A 22,264-nucleotide genomic window follows, 5' to 3' on the forward strand; every position below is an offset into this window, starting at 1 on the left:
TCCCCATCCCCAACGGCTTCTACTGAGGCCCTACCTTCCATAGTTTGGCCTCCCTGGACATTGATTCTACAAAACAGTCAGCACATCTCACTATCAAACCCTCTCCAAAAACATTTTCTCCAGATCCTGGACACAGCTGACAGGGCCCCATACTCTGGGTTTTGGCCAGCACCAGATGCCTGGCTACTGCCTTGGGCTGAGGCTGAGAAGCACTGTCCACCAAAGCCCTTCAGCTGGGCCCTGATGGCAACTGAACTCACCTTTTAGCCAACTGGGCTGTCAGTATAGAAGCCCCAGCAGCTTTGCCAACCCAATACCACTTCTGAGCTTATTTTTTCTACAATGATAAAAATGTCTCAGAACTCAACACTTTTCAGTCCAAATGCTGTATTATCATCTGAGTTTTAATAAAGAAAAACAATAGCAGTGTGTAAGCCAGGTTGCCCAGTGCTACCAACTTCAGATCTTCTGTCATTTCGAAAGGGCAGCAATCTTGGTCCCAAGGACAATGCCTGCCTATTCTGCTGTATCTTTGAAAAGAGCACAGGAAACCCCCCTCATGAGAAAACCACACAACTGTCAACTCTACAACCTACAGACTCTAAAGCTCCCACACCAGTCCTTGCAGCAGGTACCAAAGTAAAAAGAAACTCCACCGTTGCTCACTACCACATCGGGTCTGAACCTTCTGTTCCAAACGATTCCTCAAACAATGTTCTGCCCTACTTGCTTGGGTGCTTGTTTATGTCAAGGCCCCACTGGTGAGAATGGCCCAGATGTCATCTGATCTACGCAACCACTGGCAAAGACCCCTGCAGACCCCTCTGCCCTGGGGTCACACTTTCTCCTCCACTGACATTCCAGCCAGGATCACCACCATGCCTCCAGCATCAACCAGAAAGCCACAGAGTTGGGGAACAGACAAAAATAATTCTACAGACAGGGCTGGCTCTGTTCTTACCTTCTGCAAATGGTTCCCATTCATAAAACCGGCCCATGAATGGCTTGTTGTTGTAGGATGCACACTGTACCTCCCGGATACTTCTACTACTTTCTGGACATACCTAATAAAGCAGACATAAAATATGCGGTTAGTGTCCATAATTTCCATAGCCCCAGTAAAATCCCAGGATACCCTGCAACTTCAAATACCAGTCTTCTACTTAAACCAAGTTTCTGAAATTTCATTGATCATTTGCATCAAAAATTTTAGGGCTGGGGGTATAGCTCAGTGGTAGAGCATTGCTTAGGATGCAAGTGCTGGGTTTTACCCCCCAGCACTGCAATCATCATCATCATCATCATCATCATCATCATTTAATTAAATGCAGATCCCCAGGCTTCTCACAAAGTCTGCTAACTCAGAATCTTTGCAGGGACACTGAATCTTTCACAAGCTCCTTGGGCTAAGTTTTTTGCACACTGTAATTTGAAACCCACTGACTCAAACCCTCTGATCCCGACAGATGGGTCTGCTCCCCTCCCTCACAGAGGCCATCCGTTTCCATCTGTTTGTGCATGCCCTTCCCCTTGCAAAGAATAATATCCACAGCAAACACATCCAGAACCCTTACCATGCTCCAGGCATTACTTTAAACATGTCATACATATTAATTAATTTAAACCTCACAATCACCAATGAGGTATATTTACCTCATTTACCAATGAGGTAAATATCATAGCCTCATAGATTTTTCATAGATGAGAAAACTGAGGCACAGAAGAGTCACATAGCCAGTGCGAGACAGAGCCTAGATTCAAATCCAAGCAGTCTGGTGCCCACCATCTCTCTCTCATTATCTTCCCCATCTTTTCTAACTCTGTCCACCCTCTGAAGCAGGAGTTCTAGAAATTTAGTGTGCAAAAGAATCACCCAGAGATCTTGTTGGAAATGCAGACTCCTGGGTCCCTCCCCCCAAGATACTCCTGGGTCCCTCCCCGCAAGATCCTCATCAGTAAGTCTGGGACAAGGTCCAGGAATCTGTACATTATCAAGTTTATCCAGGTGAATCTGACACTCAAGAGTACTCTGAGAAAACATGCAGCTCCTCCTGCCTTATTTCTTTCTAATTCATAAATGGTACATAGAGCAGAGCATGACATAAAATAAATGTGAAAAATAAAGTTGTAAAATAAGAAACTCTAATTTGGCTTGTGGATGGATCAAGTATGATTTACTTTTTTGATATATAGCCACACCTTTTGCTTTTTAAAACATGTGGTGTGCATTTTATCAGAAGGAAAGGGAAAGGGTCCTAACCCCTTACCATTAAAGAGCACCATGTATAGGAAACCTCTAGAATAAACTGCTAATGCAATAGGTCAAATTCCTCAAAGATTTATTTAAAAAAAAAATTGCATTAGAAACACCAGGTTTCCTGGAAGATGAAGGATCAGAGGGAGGAATGAGACCTGGTAGGAGGGTGAACATCCCTTGCTTGGTAGGGGACAGTGGAAGGAGGCTGCAGGCACCAACCCCAGAGTGGTCAGAACCCTGCTACAGCATGAGCCAAACTATATGGAGCTACAAGCCATGTGAAGCAGCATATGATGACAACTGGTGGGGAAAAGGACTGGGTGGACAAGCAGGGTGGGCTGAGCTCTGACAACCTGTGAGACGCTGACAGGCCAGGCAGCCTGTCTCCAGGGGTTTGGAGCCCACCTGCTGGCAGCCCTGACTCTGCACCCATGTAGGCCTCCTACAGCACCAGCTGTCCCAGGAAGAGCTATGGGTTAGGATGTTTTCCACGATCTTTTGCCAGAGCTAAGTTCAACTAGGATGTGATCAGTTGGGCAGCTTGGAGAAGGCACTGGCCCTGCAGCCACATCTGAAGCTGACTTTGAGAAAGAATCACTAAGAGTTTTGTTAAAAATACAAATTCTCCAGCCCTATCCCAGTTGGAGGGTGGGAAGAGGGCCCAGGGATATATGGTTGTAATTCCTCTGGTGGTTCTGGTGCAGCCAGCCTGGCACCAGGCTGCGCAGGAGTAATTAAAAGCCACGCCCACACCCTGTCTCCCCAACTATTTAACTCAAATTAGAATGTAAGAGCAGAAGAGAATCAAACCCAGCCTCTTTAATTTATGGATGAGGACACTGAGGCCTGGAGAAGTGGCTCGCCTCACTTAGGGTCCCAGAGTGACAAGAAGCAGAGCCCAGAGGGTTGACCGCCCACCCTGACCATAACCAGAAATGGGAGACCAGTTGCTGGCCTGTAGCTTTCACAACAGAAACAGAGAAGGCTGAGTGGGCTAAATGTCCCATTTCTCAAATAACTATATAGAGCCAAGCTGCTCCACATCCAGGCTTTGACCAGAAGCCACCCTTAATTAACCTGGTGGCACTGACCAATATTGGAAGCTGTAGACTACAAGGACATTCAGTGGTCTGCATACCCCATTTCTCTCCATGAGCAAAATACTTCTAAGAAGCTAGACCACAAACCGGTGAACCTTCAGAGTCATCTAGAATTGTTCAGCATTTGACAACATAAATATGTTTCATGACTTGGAAAATAACATTTAACATTTAAATGAAAAGTATTAAAATAATTGGTTATATGTATCCCCCATATACACACACGTGTATGTGTCTGTGTACACAGTTTAAAAGTAGCTCTCTCTGGAAGGTAGGGTTATAGAAGTTTTCATAATTTTTAGTCTATTCATATGTCTAATTTTTGTAATAGATAAAGTATTTAAGCAATAAATATGACAATTTATCAGTATTAAGATCCTCCAAATACACTGGCCCTTAACCAGTTCTGCATGTGCTTGCAGTTTATCATCTTGTGATGTGTCTTAACACCACACTAAGGCCTGGGGCTCCTTACTTCCATCCAAGTGCATCTGCCAAGGCAACCAGTTACCTGTGATGGGTCATTCAAGATATCCTGCACCCTGGTTTCCAACAGGTTCTTTATATCTGAGCATGGCCCAGTTACCTCCTGAGACAGGAAGGCTTAATGTGGCATCAGACTCAAAGTGGAAGGTCAGGTGCTGAGGCAGCAAAGTCAGTCACAGTGACTAGAGTCTGCCAAGTCCAGTAGGTTGACTGTAGTGTCCAGCAAGCAGCAACTGGCACTGGAGATGACAAGGTATCCTGGCAGATCATCACATTCTATATGTGACCCCAAGAAGAGTCCTAACATGATGCTAGGCAAACTTCCAACTGAAAGCTGAGTACTACTTCCTAGGAAGGAGAGGGACCTGGCAAGAGAAATCCAAGGCTCACCAGGCCCAGAGGTAGCCATGGGTTACTGAGACAGAATTATGGTACAAGCAAGGAACACTGATGCCTATAATGATAAGGATGAGGAAGAGTAAAAAAAAAAAATAGTATTTACTAAATGCAGAACTTTACCATGTGACTTATGTAGATTAACTCATTTCAATCTAACAATAACTATTATACCAATTTTATAGATGAGGAAACCAAGGCTAAATCAGCTGATAAATGAGATGCCAAAGATCACAGGCTTAGTGAGAGAAAAAGTCAGTATTTGAACCAGACACAGGGCCTAAAACCTACATTATTGTGCTACCTTGACAACGGTGCTATTGTGTCCCTCATGGCTGTGTGGACAACCAAATCAATTTGTGATGGGCCTTCAGACAAAAAAGCCTCAACTGCTTTCTGCCTATGTTCAGGTCAGGTCTAGAGGCCAAGGTCGGATTCCACCCCAAAGACCTGGTGAAGTGTCTGGCCCTGGCTGTAAGGAGCAGGGGCACTGTGAAGTGAGGATTAAGACCAAGCAGGCCTGGGAAATCCTGTTTCGTGTTTCTTTTGTAGATTACATCTGTTAGTACTTGTCCTACTATTATCAGCATATAATCTCCTCTCATTTTAACAGACTCTCTGAAGTTAAAACTTCCAGGTTACAGGGCACTTTACATTTGTTATATTTTAAATTGGTTGTTTCCTGATGTCTTAGAGGAGTCACCTTCACCTTGTGGGTAATTGACTCTATATTACACTGTGAGCCAGCTTCGGCAGGTTTCCTGCAGACAGCTGATCCTTTCCATGGGCACAGATTCTTATAATCTTTAGGCCAGAAAACTGAGACAGAGGAGAAAGCCACATAGAAAAGAATGAGGCTCATTTGGGATGTGAAAACCCCTGAGAGATAATCTCTCTCCAAATGACTCCCACCCCAAAGAGGGACAGATGTTTCCATTGGACTCTTAATAGGAGAGAAATAAAAAAGTATTTTAAAAGGATGAGCTGAATCCTTATAAAGCAATACAAGCCCTATCCAAAGTTCCATCTAGACAATTGCCTGGGGTTGCTATGAGTCACAAAGAGTATTATGGAAACTCTGGCTACATTTCTAGTGACCCTGGTTAATCTGAGATGACAACTGTGTGTTCCCAACTTCATTGCTTAAGAGGCCACCATCAGTGATCAAACACTTACCTTTGGGTAATTAATTATGTTAATTTTCCCTAGGAGATGAAGAGTGCTATGCCCAATGAAGGTGGTGCCAAGGAACATGACCTTGAAGTCAGCTTGGGTAGGATATGCATTTTTTTCTTTTTTATCCTTTGTGTTGCTCTGGATTCAATCAAAAGATCAGCTACCATAGCAACATATGATGTATTTAACATCACCACTGAAGTCTAAAAACAGAAATCTAGAAAATGTCCCTCACTGCAAAAAAAGTGGCTATGTGACCTTGTCAAACACTTAAGCTTCTCAAATCTAATCACCACCTCTGAATGACAAGCCCCCAAACCCAATCACCAGGGATTCTGGTAAGGATTATATTAGCACACAGGAAAGCTGCTGCTCACAGGAATGCCCCATGTGTCTGAAGGTCCCGAAGAGGACTGCAATTGTTCCAGAGGGTGCCAGGTATCCAAAGGTCAGTGTTTTGAGCAAACATTCTCTTCTTTCCTTTCTCTTCTATGGCAGGAAAACTGGACATATTTTCCAGATATGGATAACCAGGCACCAAAGTTTCTTTCAGGTTACCCAAAAGCTTTCCAAATGTTTACCATCTCCTTTCTCAAGTCACACAGAACAAATCCAACCATATAAAAAAGTTGTTTTGCCATCTCCCAAGACTCCCACAATTCTCTAGTCAGTGAAATGATTTGCCCAAAGAGTCGGGTCAAGCCTTTGGATTTAAAAAAAAAAAAAAAAAAAAAAAAAAAAAAATCTGAGTTTTTTTTTTAGTTCTCACTCACACTTCTATTTTTTTCCCACACAAGAGAAGCTCATAATGTTCCCCTAGAGAAAGGTGTTTCCCTTCCATTCAACACACAGGTCAAAGTCCCAAAGGATGTGAAAATGACTAAGTTTATCCATTCATCCAGAGAATCCTAGACTTTTAAGTACTCTGGACACACATCCAGACAAACGCAGTCCTGTCCCAGGATGCTTATTTATTTCTGCCTCTTAAAATTAAATTATTGACATATCTCTATGTCTAAAAGAAGGTCTAAAAAAGAATGCCTTTTCCCCTAACTAAGCAGTGTATGGCAAAATATACTTACTAAAATACCCCAAACCTTTAATGTCCTAAAGAATAAATTTCCTTGTGGCTACTTTAGGTATCCTATTAATAAGAATGACTTCCTTCCCCTCTGCCATCTGCCAGGGCAGGGTGGGATGTTTCATTCAAAGATAAATCATCTCTGTACTGCTATAGGTGTTAGGTGTTGTGACTATGACGAAGCAGAGAAGAATCTGTCAAAACAGCCTCTTGCAGAGACCTCACAGGCCTAGGTTTAAAGAAGTACATAAAAATGTGGAAAAATAGGAATTGAGTGAGCCGGATGCTAAATTTCTGATTTTGCAAAGCAAGAAGTTAAATGAGCCTTTCTAATATTGATAAACTAAGAACATAAGAGTTATTGACATACTATATATAGCCAAAGATACAACTAAAAATTAAAATATGGCAAGCAGAAAGAAGAATGGGGAATGAGGGGTTCATTTCTTTATCTTTCAGAGTAAGGAGGTGATGGGGAGATTTGAAGTTGATATTAGTATACCATTTAGAATTATGAAAAGAACGATTATAAATACTAAAAATTCAAAATGACAGTGAGTCCATTTGGGGAGAAGGACTAGAATATACCTGTCTCTACTACTGTGATATTTCTTATTATTCATACACCTTTTTAATAATCATAAAAGTGACAATTATAAACAGCTCATATATAGGCATGATTCGGAGAACTTTCTGTGGAAATTCCAAGTGGTTCAAAAAGACAGAAAGCAGAGTTGCCAAGATACTGGTATTAACACACATCGCCCAGCTAAAGAGGCTAGTGCTAAGCTCATAAGAAGAGATGCGTATGTGGAGACCCAAGTCAGACAGCCTGTCCATCCAGTAACTGGCTCCATGATTCCTGGCAAGCTTTACACCTTACAGAATTGCACTGAATTTTTACCTGGCCCCGTTTTCTAAGTCTGTCCTTCAAACTGTAGTCAGGAAGTTGTTTGTCAGCTCCTCTTTCATTCAATATCAGATCAGACATGGAGTAGGATTAGAATCTGCCTGTAGAGAGTATGCTCAGCTACATTTTCGATCTGTCCAACATCTTCCCTTCATTGTCACTTACTTTGAAGCCGAAACAACTCCACATGGATAAACCCATTGTCAAAAGCCAGTCCCACCCCAGGGAAATATGCTGGAGAGTCAGTGATATCAGAACTCACCACACCTGTGTTTGCTAAAAGCTTCTTTTAGCCCCAGGGGTTCCCCCTTGTAACACTAAGTGCACTCTATCTAAACTCAGGATCATGCTTCCTTTGACAACAAAACCCCCTAAAAACTCATAATCTTGTTCTTGCCTTGCACCAGGTGACTGATACCAGCTCAAAAAAGACCACAGGGTGGTTTATCTATACCAGGACCTATACCTTAACCTCTTCATACAACACAGTGTAGGTTTAAAAAACTTATTTTTAACATCTACATTCAGAAGTCATGAGTACTAATATTCATCATTGAATTTGCAGTACTTTGTAGATGTTGTCATATGAATCAAATAATCGTGAAGACATGCTAGAATGCTTAAAATTCCAAGATGACATCATGACAAGGTAGGGCTTACTATTAAGCACAGACACTGGAGGGTGTAAAGAATTCACTGGCATGAAGTCGGTTATCTGTAGTTTCTTTCTAATCATTTTAGAACTCTGCCCCAGGGATGATTACATTGAAGCTGCATCGCAGCAGAAATGTTGGGTCTCTCAGCAGTCTCATCATATCATCAGGCAAAGGGAAAGGACTCTGAATCACATTTAATGTAGAGGACAAAGGGGGGCTGGTAGAAAGTCTGGCTATTTCATCCACAAGTTTCGTGCATTACCACTTAGAACTTGGACCATGCTGAGACATGGAGATGTTTTACTCTATTCCTGTCTACAGAGGTAGGTAAGTCATGGCCAACTATCCAGGTCTAACTTATTTACTAAGAATGTGTCAGCACTTTGCCAAGCCTTAAATATATAACCGTATCTGAACCTCACATCAACTCTATGGGGCAGGGATTATCATGATTACATTTTACAAGAGACCTACAAAGGTTAAGTGATTTGCCAAAGAAATTCGGCTCCCCATTGTAGAAACTGGAGTTTGCATCCAGCTCAAGTGCATGGGCACTATCCCACACTGCCTGGCAGGTCTAACATCCAACTAAACCAGGTAGTTAGAATGGCCTTCTGATTTCTCACTGTGTGTAAAAAATGTTTCTCATTAATCTGTCTCATGTACAATGATGAAATGAGGTCCATGTGACATTTCTGCATTGTGAGATATTAAAGAATAAATTCTGCATTAATTGTGTGATTATTTACAATGGAAAGCAGGTGGGAGGGAAAGGCTGGAGCGTTCCCTACCTCTCAGCAGACATGGCTGCTCTGAGATCATGACACCATTCTGCCTTCCTTTCTTGGACTAAGCTGGCTCTTTTGCTCTCAGATGCTCATTCCTCTTTTTGGACCATCTTGTAAGCCTAGCTCAACTGTTTCCTCCTCAGTGGAGTCCTCCCCAGTCCATGACCCCTGCTCTGTGCTCTAGCACAGCATGGTGACCAACAAGTAGCTACATGTGGAACTCTCTCCCCTCTGGACTGTTGGTGGGGGAAGGGCTGTGACCAGTGATGACACACTGCACAACACTGACCCCTGAATTAGAACACTCCTCATGTTCATCCCCATACATGTCAGAACTGGGCTCTCAGATGTTGGGAGTGTTATAAAGGGGGTGTCCCATCAAAATTGGAGTGGGATATACCAGGCACTAGTTTAAGGGATGGAACATGTGGATATTTCCAACGTGCCCTGGCCTACATCTCCATCTTTTCCTGCTTCCAGATAATAGCTAGGAGAGATATATCTAAGTGCATACAGTTTTAGATTATTTTTTAATCTTTGGAGAGGACATACATAGTAACCTGCTTTTCCTGTTAGATTAGTAAGATTTTTCACATTATTTTATACTTTTTTTCTTCTTTGAGTAAGATTTCTATAATTTGGGAATTCATGTCATCTCTTCATGTTGGACACTTGGGAGGATATGGAAATGTCCACACGAGGTCCTTGATGCTAAGATGCTATAGCAAGGTCCATCTGGGGAGGGTGTAAAAAAGACTTAACACAGCAAGACTGAGACTGCTCCCCTTGGAAAGGCCTGTTGGCGAGATTGGTCCATGGCTGATGTCTGGGAACTTGGATTTCAGGAAGGCTTTTGTCACTCTCTGAATGGTAAGAGTGGCCCACTGTGCCTACACTGTATTGAACAATTTAGTTTATGCAGAACATCTGCTTTCCTTTGGGGAGTCTGGAATTTTGTAATATGCCAGACAGAGAACACCCATGTGACCAGCCTCCAGTAAAAACTCTGGATTCAGAGAATGAGTGTCACTAGTAACCATTTCACATGTGCTGAATCAATCTATTGTTGCAGGAGTGTGCTCGTCCTCACTAGGAGAGGACGCTTGGGAACCTGTGCCTGGGCTTGGGTCCTGTGTGCCTGTCTCTTGGCTGATTTGGCTTGGGTCCTGTGTGCCTGTCTCTTGGCTGATTTGGCTTCATATCTTTTCACTATGATAACTCATAGCCCTGACCATGTGCTGAGTCTTGAGAGTCCTCCTAGAGAATCGTCAAACTCAGGAGAGGTCTTGGGGACCCCTGGCAGAGTTTTAAAGTACTCACAGAATGTGGCCCAAGTCACAAGAAGTCATGGGCTTATAAAAATACATATATAATAATGGGACCTCTAAGGAATAACATATCTCAATAAGGGTGAAAAGGATGTGGACCTGGGGCAGTGGGGTGCACTGTTAAAAATGTGAGTGAAAAGCAGCCTCAACATGTACTTCTTTGTTTTGCCTGCTTTGGAAACACCAGAGGACCTCACAAACTCACAACGAGCACCTGAGATTTCTTGAAATCCAGTCTCCGCTACGATGCAGCCACACAGCACCCAGGATGCCTGGTTGTACACAGGGAGAGCAGCCTGCTGTTGGCAGCATAGATCTGGCAAAAAGAGCAGGCTTTAAAAATGCAAATTAAATGAAAGAAGTGCTAAGCAGATGTCAGACACGTTATGCCAAATGTTCTGTCTCTTTTCCTTTCTCTTTATGGTTTACTTGGTTTTCAAAATTAAGAAATGTACTAGTCAATGGGAGAATGTGTTCTACATTATGAAAGAATTCATTTAATTTTAACGGAACAACAATGGAAATTCAAGAACAAGGACCATGTCTGATCATTAATGCAAGAAATTCCTTACTTTTTGACTTACAAAGCACTTTTTTTTTTACACTACCTCATTTGATCCTTATAATAACTCTGTGAAGTAGAGAATATAACTTTTTTTTTTAACCTCTCATGGCACCTCGTCTGTTAAAAGTAAAGATGTTCAATTAAGACTTTTGGTTGACTGATTAGTGATGGTTTTAAAAAAGTTACTGCTTTATGAAAAGTAATAATTTCTGAAGTCTTTCAGGGGAAGAACAAACTACAAGCAATTCAGGCATTCAGAGGAATTATTAAGATCACAAATTAAGTCATTTCTATGGACTCTATAGCAGGAAATATATTTTTAATGAGGAAATTGAACCTAATATATAACAGCTGTCTTGTTACCGGGTAACGGAGTATTAAGGCAGATTAAATTATTAATGAAAAATATAGCAACTCAGAAATTTAACCTCTCAACACTCTCTCATTCCTTTCTCTTTTACCCATGGCCTTTAAACTGATATTAAAAACAACACATTTGCTCACCTTCTATAGTTTACATTGATAATCAGCTCTCCTATTCACTAGCTGTGTTATCTTCTACACGTTATTTAACCTCTCTTTGCAACTGTAAAATGGAAAGAGAAGCAAACTCATAAAGTTAAGGACAGGATTAAATAGGGTAAATAATAAAAAGGCTAAGCACAGATCCTGGCTTCTTATGAGTTTTTAATAAAAGTAGATATTATTAATGCATGAAGATGGATAAATATTTACTGAATGTCCAAATGTGTATTCAGCCTAGATATAACAATACAGCTATACAGGTTCTTCAAATATTTAAATACTCCTATCCAGTTAGTAAATAACTGCTGCTAAAGGGCTGTGAGCGCCATCTATTACCCCAAACGTCCCAGCTCCTCCCCTAAGATGAGGAGACTCTTATACCCTCACTATCAGAAGCCTTGATGATACAATACCTAAAGTCCATATGCCTGGAAGAGCAGAGAGTCTCCAGGAAATATACTGGGTTGCACCTCCCCAAACACCCGCTTCCTTGGCACCACTGCTGGTTGCCATAAGTCAACCAAATTGCACTTGGCCCACAGACTCATGAGCAAAGAATAAATAGTGTTGATGCGAGCCTCTGAGAATTTGGGAATTGATATTCGTTACGCAGCAATAGCTCTCACCTCACCATTAAGTGATTATCCATACATGATTCCATAAGCTATGCTTACGTTTCAAAAGTGATAACTTTTAGAAAAAGTAAAGAACATGGGGAGCTTATATGAAGATAAAAGAGAGGGAAGGCGGTATATAAAAAGATTTTTTTTTGGGGGGGTGTGCCAGGGATTGAACTCAGGGGCACTTGACCACTGAGCCCCATTGCCAGCCCTATTTTGTAATTTATTTAGAGACAGGGTCTCACTGAGTTACTTAGTGCCTCACTTTTGCTGAGGCTGGCTTTGAACTCATGATCCTCCTGTCTCAGCCTCCTGAATCCCTAGGATTAGAGGTATGTGCCACTGTGCCCAGTTAAAAAGATCTTTTAACATGGTTCCAAACCTCATGACTTCCCTGTCTTCCACATGCCCAGTGCCAACTGGCTGAAAGGTAAGAGAAGCAGTACTCACATCGGTATTGCACAGCTTGTACTGCCGATAGGCCCCAATGCACGAGATTGCTGTAGATCTCAGAGGCTGGGAGAAGCTCTGAGAGGCTCCATGGGCCCCCATACCATGATTGTTGCTTGTTTCTGGGCTCTGGAAAAGACTTGAAGCTGCAGGGAAGCCTTGGTCATGGGTCAAAGGCAACTGGTATATGGAGTCTTCTGAGGTCTGCAGTCTAGAGCGAGGGCCATTGTCACTTTGGTATAAAGGTGCATGATGGGGGAGTTGGTGGGCTGGTGAGCTGTAGCCATGCCTGGGAGCAGATGTCCCCTGGGACCTGGAATGCCGAGGTGAGGGCCTCTGTCTCCGAAGCCTCTGTGGCGTCGTGTGTGTAGTGTCGGTCTGCAGCGGTAAGATGTATGGTGCCTTACCATAGCCATACTTTCCAGGGCCAATGGGACCTCGGTTCCTGCTCCTAAAGACAGACATACAAGAGAAGAGATAAACAGGGTCATCTGAATTATCATGTTAACTCAGAAATTCTGGCACATGGTTGAAGGGACCAGGTAAGAACAGAGGCTTGGGAGAGAGCCTATGGTGGAACTGGGAGGAAGAGTGAGGATCCCAAGACAAGGGAATGTAACGGAGGCTACAGAGTAGAGTGGAGGTGGGACTCAGGGTGGGTGAACAGTGACTGGTTGGGGATGAATCTAGAAGGATAAGCTGTAGTCAGTGTATACTTATGTTAGGAAGTTTGGGCATTTTTGTAGATCACAGGGAGCCATGAAGGTTTTTGTGGAAGCATAAAGATGTCATTGCAATTACAGCCATTATAATTGCCTGTTCACATTTTTTCTGAAAAAATTTTTTTTTCTCATTCAACATTTCAGACCCGGTTTCCATTATTATTCATGCCCAAAGAGCTTTTCCAGGGGAGTGAAATTTAGTTGAGCAACCATCATGTTCTAAGGCAGTCCTAAGGTCTGATGTGCACCGTCCTGAATCCTAAAAAGATGAGAGTGGGTCAAGAAATTGATTACTCCATCATTCTTTTTTTAAAAATTTATTTTTTAGTTTTAGGTGGACACAATATCTTTATTTTACATTTATGTGGTGCTGAGGATTGAACCCAGTGCCTCACGCATACTAGGTGAGCACTCTGCCTCTGAGCCACAACCCCAGCCCACTCCATCATTCTTGAAGCAGCCCATGCTAAGCAACAGGTAAATGGTCATCTTCATGTTGGTATGGATCTTACAATTTTGTAAATATTTTCATAAGGCCTCATTGCCTTGTGAGACTTTATGAGAATCATGCCAAGAGTAGTGATTGCTCGTACATGTTTAACTACTGCACGGCCAGGGAACCAAAAGCCTTGAAGTATTTGCCCATCTCTATGGTTAAACACCACCACTATAGCCAATTTCAAGTATGAAGACACAATCAGTTCTAATGAGCAGATAAAAAACCAGCTTCAGAACTGGGATTGCAGCTGAATCGCAAATAGAACCTGCGCTTTGCATGTGCAAGGCCTTGGGTAACATTACTGGAGAAAAACAAAACAAAACCCAAAGTAACAAACTAGCTCCAGAACTTCACACATTTCACTTATCGTGCAAGAACAAATGGCTAAATATAGAGAGAGGGCTGGAGTTGTGGCACGGTGGTAGAGCACTTGCCTAGCATGTGTGAGCCCTGAGTTTGATTCTCAGTACCACATATAAATAAATGAATAAAATAAAGGTCCAGGAACATCTAAACAAATATTTAAAAATAAATAAATAAATACACAGCTAGAACACTTGAAGAAATACAAAAATGAATCAGACAAAGTTCCCAAGACCCCAGTCTTATAGTGGAAAGCAACTAGACTGTTATGTAGGGTGGAATAAGGGCCATAGGGGCAATACAACAGTACTTTGGGAATTCTAAGGCATCAGGAAGCACATCTGTCTGAGGGGATCTGAAAAAAGTGCAAGAGTTGTTGTTCTGAGAGTTGGGAAAGCCTGGTTTTAGTACTCTGTGGAAGGACTTAAGTCATCTGACTCTCACTTATTTGTAAAATGACTGAACTAGATTAAATGACCGCCAAGGTTGCTCCAACTCTAAAATCATATGCTTCCGTAATAATTAATTTTACATTTACGTAAAATTGGAAATGTGCCCAAGGGTTTCTACAGGATGGCCCCATTAAAATAAGCACATTAAAATAGCAATCAAGGTGAAACATTGATTTCTGCCCTCCTGCAGAAATTCTTTCTTCATTCTACAATAACCACTGAATATAAAATTTAACAGAGCACAACTAATTATTAACATCTTTATCACTAATTGCACCTCCATTCTTAGCTGATATGGTTTTGAATTAAATCATGAGGCAGTGTTTATTTTGCCTTTAGGCATTTCTCAATTAATCTTGGCAGCACATGGGACTCTGTTAATGATGGGGGTTTAACAGATGCAATTAAGAAGTTAGTGTGTGTGTGTGTGTGTGTGTGTGTAAAACTTGGACGTCATTTGCCTTTTTCATTCTTGTGGCAGGCCAGGTAAAATGAATGACATCATGCAATGGCAAAAGAAGGGACTTCTGAGAATGGATGTTTTTAAGATCTGAAAGCCTACCCAAAATCCCAGCCTCAAGGAAAGCACTTGGTGGAGATCTTAGCCCAAGCCAATGGAGAAATCAAGACACATGCAGTATTGCCTCTCAAACTTGACCATGCCCAGGACATATGAGATTTGTTAAGCTGCAGATTCTGGTTTAGGAGGTCTGGGGAGCAGCCTGTAGTCTGCATTTCCAACAAGCTCCCAGGAGATGCCCAGGCTGCTGGTCCACAGATCACAGCTTTGAGGAACAAAGCCACAGAACAAAACTGAAATTCTAAACAAAAAGGTCACTTCAACAGGAAAAAACAACAACAACAACAAAAAAAAACACATCATTTTTAGTGAAGAGTGATAGTAATGGCATTAAAACAAAAAACCTCTGGGTTTGTGGCATATATAAAAGATCTGCTGCCTGGGGAAAGGCTGCCAAGTTCTTGCTCACCTGGAGGGCACTGATGAACCAAGTCTGACTTGATTTTACCTTTGGGGAGCGGAGGAACAACCTGCTGTTGGCTGATGACTTGTGTAAGCATCTTCCCCAGGGCTGCCCATCATCCCTGGGGGGTAACATATACACTCATAAATGTCTACTTTTGTATTTTCATTGCCTTGTGGGGGGCTCTGCCTAATTCCAAGAACCATTCAAACCCTACGGCAACATCAGTGAAAAGATGATAATTCCAAAGCAGATGACCAGTAAATTCTGATAAACAGACTAAAAGCAATAAATAACCAATTAGGGTATGATGATGGAGATTTGATTTCTGAGTCCTTGAATCAGAACACCTGAATGAGTGACAGATTTGTTTCTAGTTGACCAAGAGAATGCTTGTTTTACTTATGACATCAGAACAAATAATCCTGGTGGTTCAGAGTGGTCTCTTCCCCACCAGGACAGAGTCCATCTGGCCACTTGCAGGGGGCCTCTGTAGAACAAGGCAAATTTATACAGAGTTCTGACAATAAGCACAGATGTGGTCGAGGGGACCTGTGTGACCAGTTAACTCTTCCCCAAGCGCACGCAGTAGGTGCCCAGGACGGCTGTTAAGTTGATTCATTCGGCCTGTTCCCCCAGAACCCGGCTATGGAACTTTATTTTGGGTTCCCCACTTGTCAAAATAGTAGCTAATTTCCAAAAGTTAGGCCTTGAGAAGGAAATAGAAAAAAAATAGAGTTTGAGGATCAGAGACATGGAAGTCAAAAGAATGAAGTGGTTTCTAACATAGGCTTTGGAAGCCGGAATTCCTTGGTTTGAATCCCAATTTCTGCAGCTTACTAGTTTGGAAACTGGTTAAATTACTCGATCTTTGTGTAACCCAGCCTCTTCCAACAGTGCCAGGACTAGGGTGTTGCTGGTGAAGCACCCAGGAGGCACCATTTTGGGAGATAGTCTCAGGGTCATGCAACTACTGGCCAGAACCTGAGAGTGAGGTCAGTCTCCTTAAACATTGCACCCTATAGGCCCTCTGCCTCACTCCAAGCCCAGTACTCACCTTGTACTCACTTATAAATTAAGGTAATAAGATTGGGGAGCATTCCTTGTCTGAATGCTGATAGTAATGGCATTAAAACAAAAAACTTGCTTAGAACCAGAACTGTTTCAGATTTCAGAGTTTTTTGGACTTGGGATATTTGCACAGACTTTATTGGTTGAGCATCCCTAATCTGAAATGCTCCAAAATCTTAAACTGGTGGTACCCTCTTATAGGTAGTTATAAAGATTAAATAATTTAATAAGAACAAAAGTCTTTGAAAGGCTGGGGATGTAGCTCAAGTGGTAGCGCGCTCGCCTGGCATAAGCGGGGTGCTGGGTTCAATCCTCAGCACCACATAAAAATAAAATAAAGATGTTGTGTCCACTGAAAAACTAAAAAATAAACATTAAAAAAGTCTTTGAAAAAAATTAAAGGGATACAGATAGGTAAAGAAGAACTCAAATTAGCACTATTTGCTGACGATATGATTCTATAGCTAGAAAACCCAAAAAATTCCACCAGAAAATTCTAGAACTAGTAAATAAATTCAGCAAAGTAGCAGGATACAAAATCAACACCCATAAATCAAAGGCATTTCTATATATTAGTGACAAATCCTCTGAAAGGGAAATGAGAAAATCTACCCCATTTACAATAGCATCAAATAAATAAATAAATATTGGGAATCAACTTAATGAATAGTGAAAGACCTCTACAACGAAAACTGCAGAACATTCAAATTAAAGAAGACCTTAGAAGATGAAAACATCTACCTTGCTCTTGGATAGGCAGAATTAATATTGTCAAAATGACCATACTACCGAAAGCATAATACAGATATTATATTTGACAAAGTCACCAAAAATGTACATTGGAAAAAAGATAGCCTCTTCAACAAACGGTGCTGGGAAAATTGAAAATCCATATGCACCAAAATGAAATTAAACCTCTATCTCTCATCATGTACAAAACTCAACTCAAAGTGGATCAAGGATATAGGAATTAAACCATAGACACTGCGTCTATTACAAGAAAAAATAGGCCCTAATCTCCATCATGTAGGATTAGGCCCCAACTTCCTTAATAAGACTCCTATAGCATAAGAATTAATATTAAGAATCAATAAATGGAATGGATTAAAACTGAAAAGCTTCTTCTCAGCAAAAGAAATAATCAGTGAGGTGAATAGAAAGCCTATTAATTGGGAACAAATTCTTACCACACGCACATCGAATAACACACTTAATCTGTAGACTATATAAAGAACCCAAAAAACTTAACACCAAAAAAACAAATAACCCAATCAATAAAAGGGCCAAGGAACTGAACAGACACTTCTCAGAAGAAGATATATAATCCATCAACAAATATATGAAAAAATGTTCAACATCTCTAGCAATTAGAGAAATGCAAATCAAAACTACTCTTAAGATTTCATCTCATTCCAGTCAGAATGGCAGCTTTTAAGAATACAAACAACAATAAGTGTCGGCGAGGATGTGGGGGAAAAAGGTATACTCACACTGCTGGTGGAACTGCAAGTTGTTGCAGCCAATATGGAAAGCAATATGGAGATTTCTTGGAAAATTGGGAATGGAACCACCATTTGACCCAGCTGTCCATCTCCTCGGTCTATACCCAAAGGACTTTAAAACAGCATACTACAGGGACACAGCCACATCAATGTTTATAGCAGCATGATTCAAAGTAGCTAAATTGTGGAACCAACCTAGATGCCCTTCAGTAGGTGAATAAATAAAGAAAATGTGGTATATATACACAATGGAATATTATTCAGCATTAAAAGAGAATAAAATCGTGGCATTTGCAGGTAAATGGATGGAGCTAGAGAAGATAATGCTAAGTGAAATTAGCCAATCCCAAAAAAACAAATGCCAAATGATTTCTCTGATTTAAGGATGCTGATTCATAATATGCTGTGAGTGGGGGGGGGGGTCGGGATGGGAGGATTAAATGAACTTTAGATAGGGCAAAGGGGAAAAGGAGGGGAGGGGAAGGGAGGGGGCATAGGGGTAGAAAAGACAGTGGAATGCGATGGTCATCTTACCCTAAGTACATGTAGGAAGACACAAAGGATGTGACTCTACTTTGTGTACAACCAGAGATATGAAAAATTGTGCTCTATATGTGTAATATGAATTGTAATGCATTCTGTTGTCATATATAACAAATTAAAATAATTTTTTTAAAGTTACTTATATTCAAATGTAATATATTTATTATTTTTCAATGAATAAGTACATATTCTAAATTTTGTTCCAATTTCTTTTTAGCGGGGAGGTGGTGACAGGATTGCACCCAGGCTCTCAAGCACGCTCTACCACTGAGCTACACCATCAGTCCCATTTGTAAATTTCTAATTCAGTAAATATCCAAATATACAACCTACATGCAAATAAATAAATAAATAAAAGATCAAAGTCTTAATGCCTCCCACAGAGTATGCACCATACAAGTATTTGCTTAAAAAGAAAAAAAGTTCTAGCTTGGCCAGTTACTAGCTCTACAAACTTTGGCAAATAATGCATCCACAGTTTTCCTACCTATAAAATGAGTCTTATGACTATTTCATACTCACTAGGAAGGCCATAATTAAAAAGACAGATAATAATAGGAGTTGGAGAAGATAAACTGAAATTCTCATACATTCCTGGTGGAATATAAACTGCTATAGCCACTTTGCAAAACTATCTGGAAGTTCCTCAAAAAATTAAACGTAGTGTTACTATACACCTCAGCAGTTTCAATCCTAGGTATATACCCAAGAACAATGAAAATACACCTTCACACATACCTTGCACATGAATATCCACAGCAGCATTATTTATAATAGCCAAAAGGTGGAAACAACTCAAATGTCTAGCACCTGATGTACAAATAAACAAAATGTGGTCTATCCAGAGTGGATTATTTTTCAGCCATAAGAGGGATCAAATACAAATATATCCTGCCATATAGATGAACCCCCAAAACATCTAAGTGAAAGAAGCCAGGCATATTGTATGAGTCCTTTTATAAAAAATGGGCCATAACAGGCAAACCCATTGAGACCAAATGAGTGTTTGCCAGGGGTTGTGGGGAGGAAAGGGGACAGACTGTCTGCTAACAGAGCATAGGTTTCTTTTTGGGGAGACGGAAATGTTCTGTAATGAGACAGTGGTGACAGTTGCTTATTCTTGTGAATATGGTAAAACTTCTGAATCATCTACTTAAAGTGGCAAAATGTATGTAAATTATATTATAATAAAGCTGTTACTTTTAATATCTATCTCTCTCTCTCTCTCTCTCTCTCTCTCTCTCTCTCTATATATATATATATATATATATATATATATATATATATATATTTAGTTGTAATTGGACATAATATTTTTATTTCATTTTTTATGTGGTGCTGAGGTTTGAACCCAGTGCCTCATATGCGCTAGGCAAGCACTCTACCACTGAGCCACAATCCCAGCCCCTAAAGCCATTACTTTTTAAAGTTGAGAATATGAGTAATTCCCATCTTACCTACTTACAAGGATCAAATTGAGGTTACTGATGCGAATATATTGTTTGAATCTGAAAGTACTCTATCGTGTGTTTGCTACTGTTTGTTTCAATACAATTTAACATATCTTTAGTGAGCACCCTCTGTGGACACCTGTTGAGAACTACTTATAATTGATTTCTACTTGATCATGTTTCCAGTCTGGACAACATAGTGAGTGCAATCCCTGCCCCTAGCATGACTCAAGGTCAGCTGGTCAGCAGTGGTGGGTGATAAGGGTCTCACACCAGGCCGCTGCCCCAGCTTACACTGTAGGTGTCTGGGAAAAGTGTCTGGGGGAAGTCCTTGTCTCTTGAAGAGATGGCTGTCAATGGCACTTCCTTACAACACGCTGGCTGCCACCCAGGGACCCATTCTGTGCTACATGCAATTATGTGACATTAATGCTGAGCAGTGTAGTGATCTCAGTCTCCTTCTCCTAACTTCACACTTACTCTGGAAATGCGTCACCTCCAACCATCCCTATGACAACTTCCACATTTCCCTTTGCTGCCTGGACCCCTCTCCTGAGCATCAACCTTATATGCCCAATGAACCTGTAGGCCAGAGCCTGTGAGGTGCACAGGGATCACCAGGGGCTCTTGTCAAAATACAGCCTGCGTTTTGGCAGATCTGGAGTAGGGTCTGAGTCTGCATCTGTGCAAGCTCCCAGGGGCTATGGAGGCTGTGGTCCTGGCACAGCACTGCGAGAGCTCCAGCTACACATCCCCACAGACACCTCCAACCCAACGCCTTCAGGCCTGACTCGAAAAGTCTGCTCCTGCTCTAGTTCTTCCTAGACGCCCCAGGAGTTCTTTTTTTTTTTTTTTTGAGAGAGAGAGAGAGAATTTTTTTAATATTTGTTTTTTAGTTTTCGGTGGACACAACATCTTTATTTTATTTTTATGTGGTGCTGAGGATCGAACCCAGCGCCCCACAAATGCCTGACGAGCGCCTTACCGCTTGAACCACATCCTCAGCCCCCCAGGAGTTCTTAAGTGTGAGCAACCATCAGAATCTCCCGATGGCTTGTTACAAAGGACAAGGAGCCCATTGCCGAGAGCTGGATTCAGGTCCATCAAGGCCTGAGGTGGACCTGAGGGTGTTCCTTTCTAGGCTGCTGATGCTCTTTGTCTGGGGACCACACTGTAAGAATCGCTGCTCTGTCTCATGCCCAAGTGCCACTGTCCCCCGAAGTCAGTTGGACCTTCCACTCACCCCTTCTCTCCATGGGAGGTCCACACTCTTCTGCTCAGTCACCATGGCCTGCATGTCGTGGCTCCCACTGCTCCTCAAGTCCACGAGGGGCACCACATGGACTACCCCAACCACTTCCCTTGCAGTTTCCCCCAGGCTCTCCCGGTTTATCCTCCAGGCTTCTGTCCTCACCGTTTTCTCCTCCCCAGCTACCTTCCCCGGCACCAATGCCTACACCTACCTGCCCCCCAAGACGCTGCTGAAGCATTTTATGTTCTCAATGACATTATTCCTGGTCCAATCCCCACCACGACCTTTCACTCCACCGAATGGATGTTCTTTTTCCTTCTACTGAACCCCACATAACTGTCACAGCACGGTCATCTTTTTGTTATGTAGACTTGTTTACATACCTGCCTTAGTTTACTAGACTGCAGGCTCCTTCCTGGCAGGGGCCACATTTTATTTATCTTATAATTCAATAATATACTACAATGACCAGCACAAAATAGGTGCTCAATAATCAGTATGGAAAAATTGAAAAAAGGGATAAACGGTTCCAACCACTATTGCCAAAGGAGGAAAATCCCCTTTACCCACTACTGCATTTGATGTCTGTGACATGAAATACTGTATTTTATTAAAAGTCAGACTACTGAAGACTGAGCACAAGACCACCTCCCTCTACATAGGAATCAGTGTTATCTATTAGGTGAGAACATTCTTGGTATCAAACACCTAGAGAAGAAAGAGGTCCTCAGACTGGAAAGGGAGACCCCACAGGGGCTGGGACTTAGCCTTTATTCTCCAAAGGAGCAAAGAATTAAGAGGTCAAGGGTGCTTTGTGCTTGCCTGAAGAGCTGGAAAACCACCCAGGCGAGGCTCTCAGCAGCCTGTTACTAGAGGATGGCTTCCCATTTCTTAGTTTCCAACATGGAATGGAATGGGAGAGTGAGAACCCTGCCTTCCAGAAGCTGGGCTGTTTGTAGTTCTTAAACTTTCCATGTTTATTTCCATTCTGTCTCCCCTCAGAGCCCAGTCAAATCCCTGTGAGAGGCCCAGCCTCTCTCAGCTGTGCTAACATGAACCACACATAGACTGCAGCATCCCACCCAGCA

General features: G+C 41.8%; 1 protein-coding gene across 1 annotated transcript in view; it reads right to left on the reverse strand.

Annotated features, from left to right (window-relative positions):
• The window catches only part of Thsd4 (thrombospondin type 1 domain containing 4), a 610,303-nt gene that overhangs the window by 465,119 nt on the left and 122,920 nt on the right, over positions 1–22,264 (reverse strand). The window contains exons 5-6 of the mRNA XM_048793384.1: positions 12,339–12,789; positions 962–1,064 (exon numbers count right to left, since the gene is read on the reverse strand). Coding sequence (XP_048649341.1) covers positions 962–1,064; positions 12,339–12,789 — 554 coding nt within the window. The remainder of the gene's footprint in view (positions 1–961; positions 1,065–12,338; positions 12,790–22,264) is intronic.

The sequence above is a fragment of the Marmota marmota genome, unplaced genomic scaffold (genome assembly GCF_001458135.2).
Source record: "Marmota marmota marmota unplaced genomic scaffold, marMar, whole genome shotgun sequence".
Classification (NCBI taxonomy): Eukaryota; Metazoa; Chordata; class Mammalia; order Rodentia; family Sciuridae; genus Marmota; species Marmota marmota.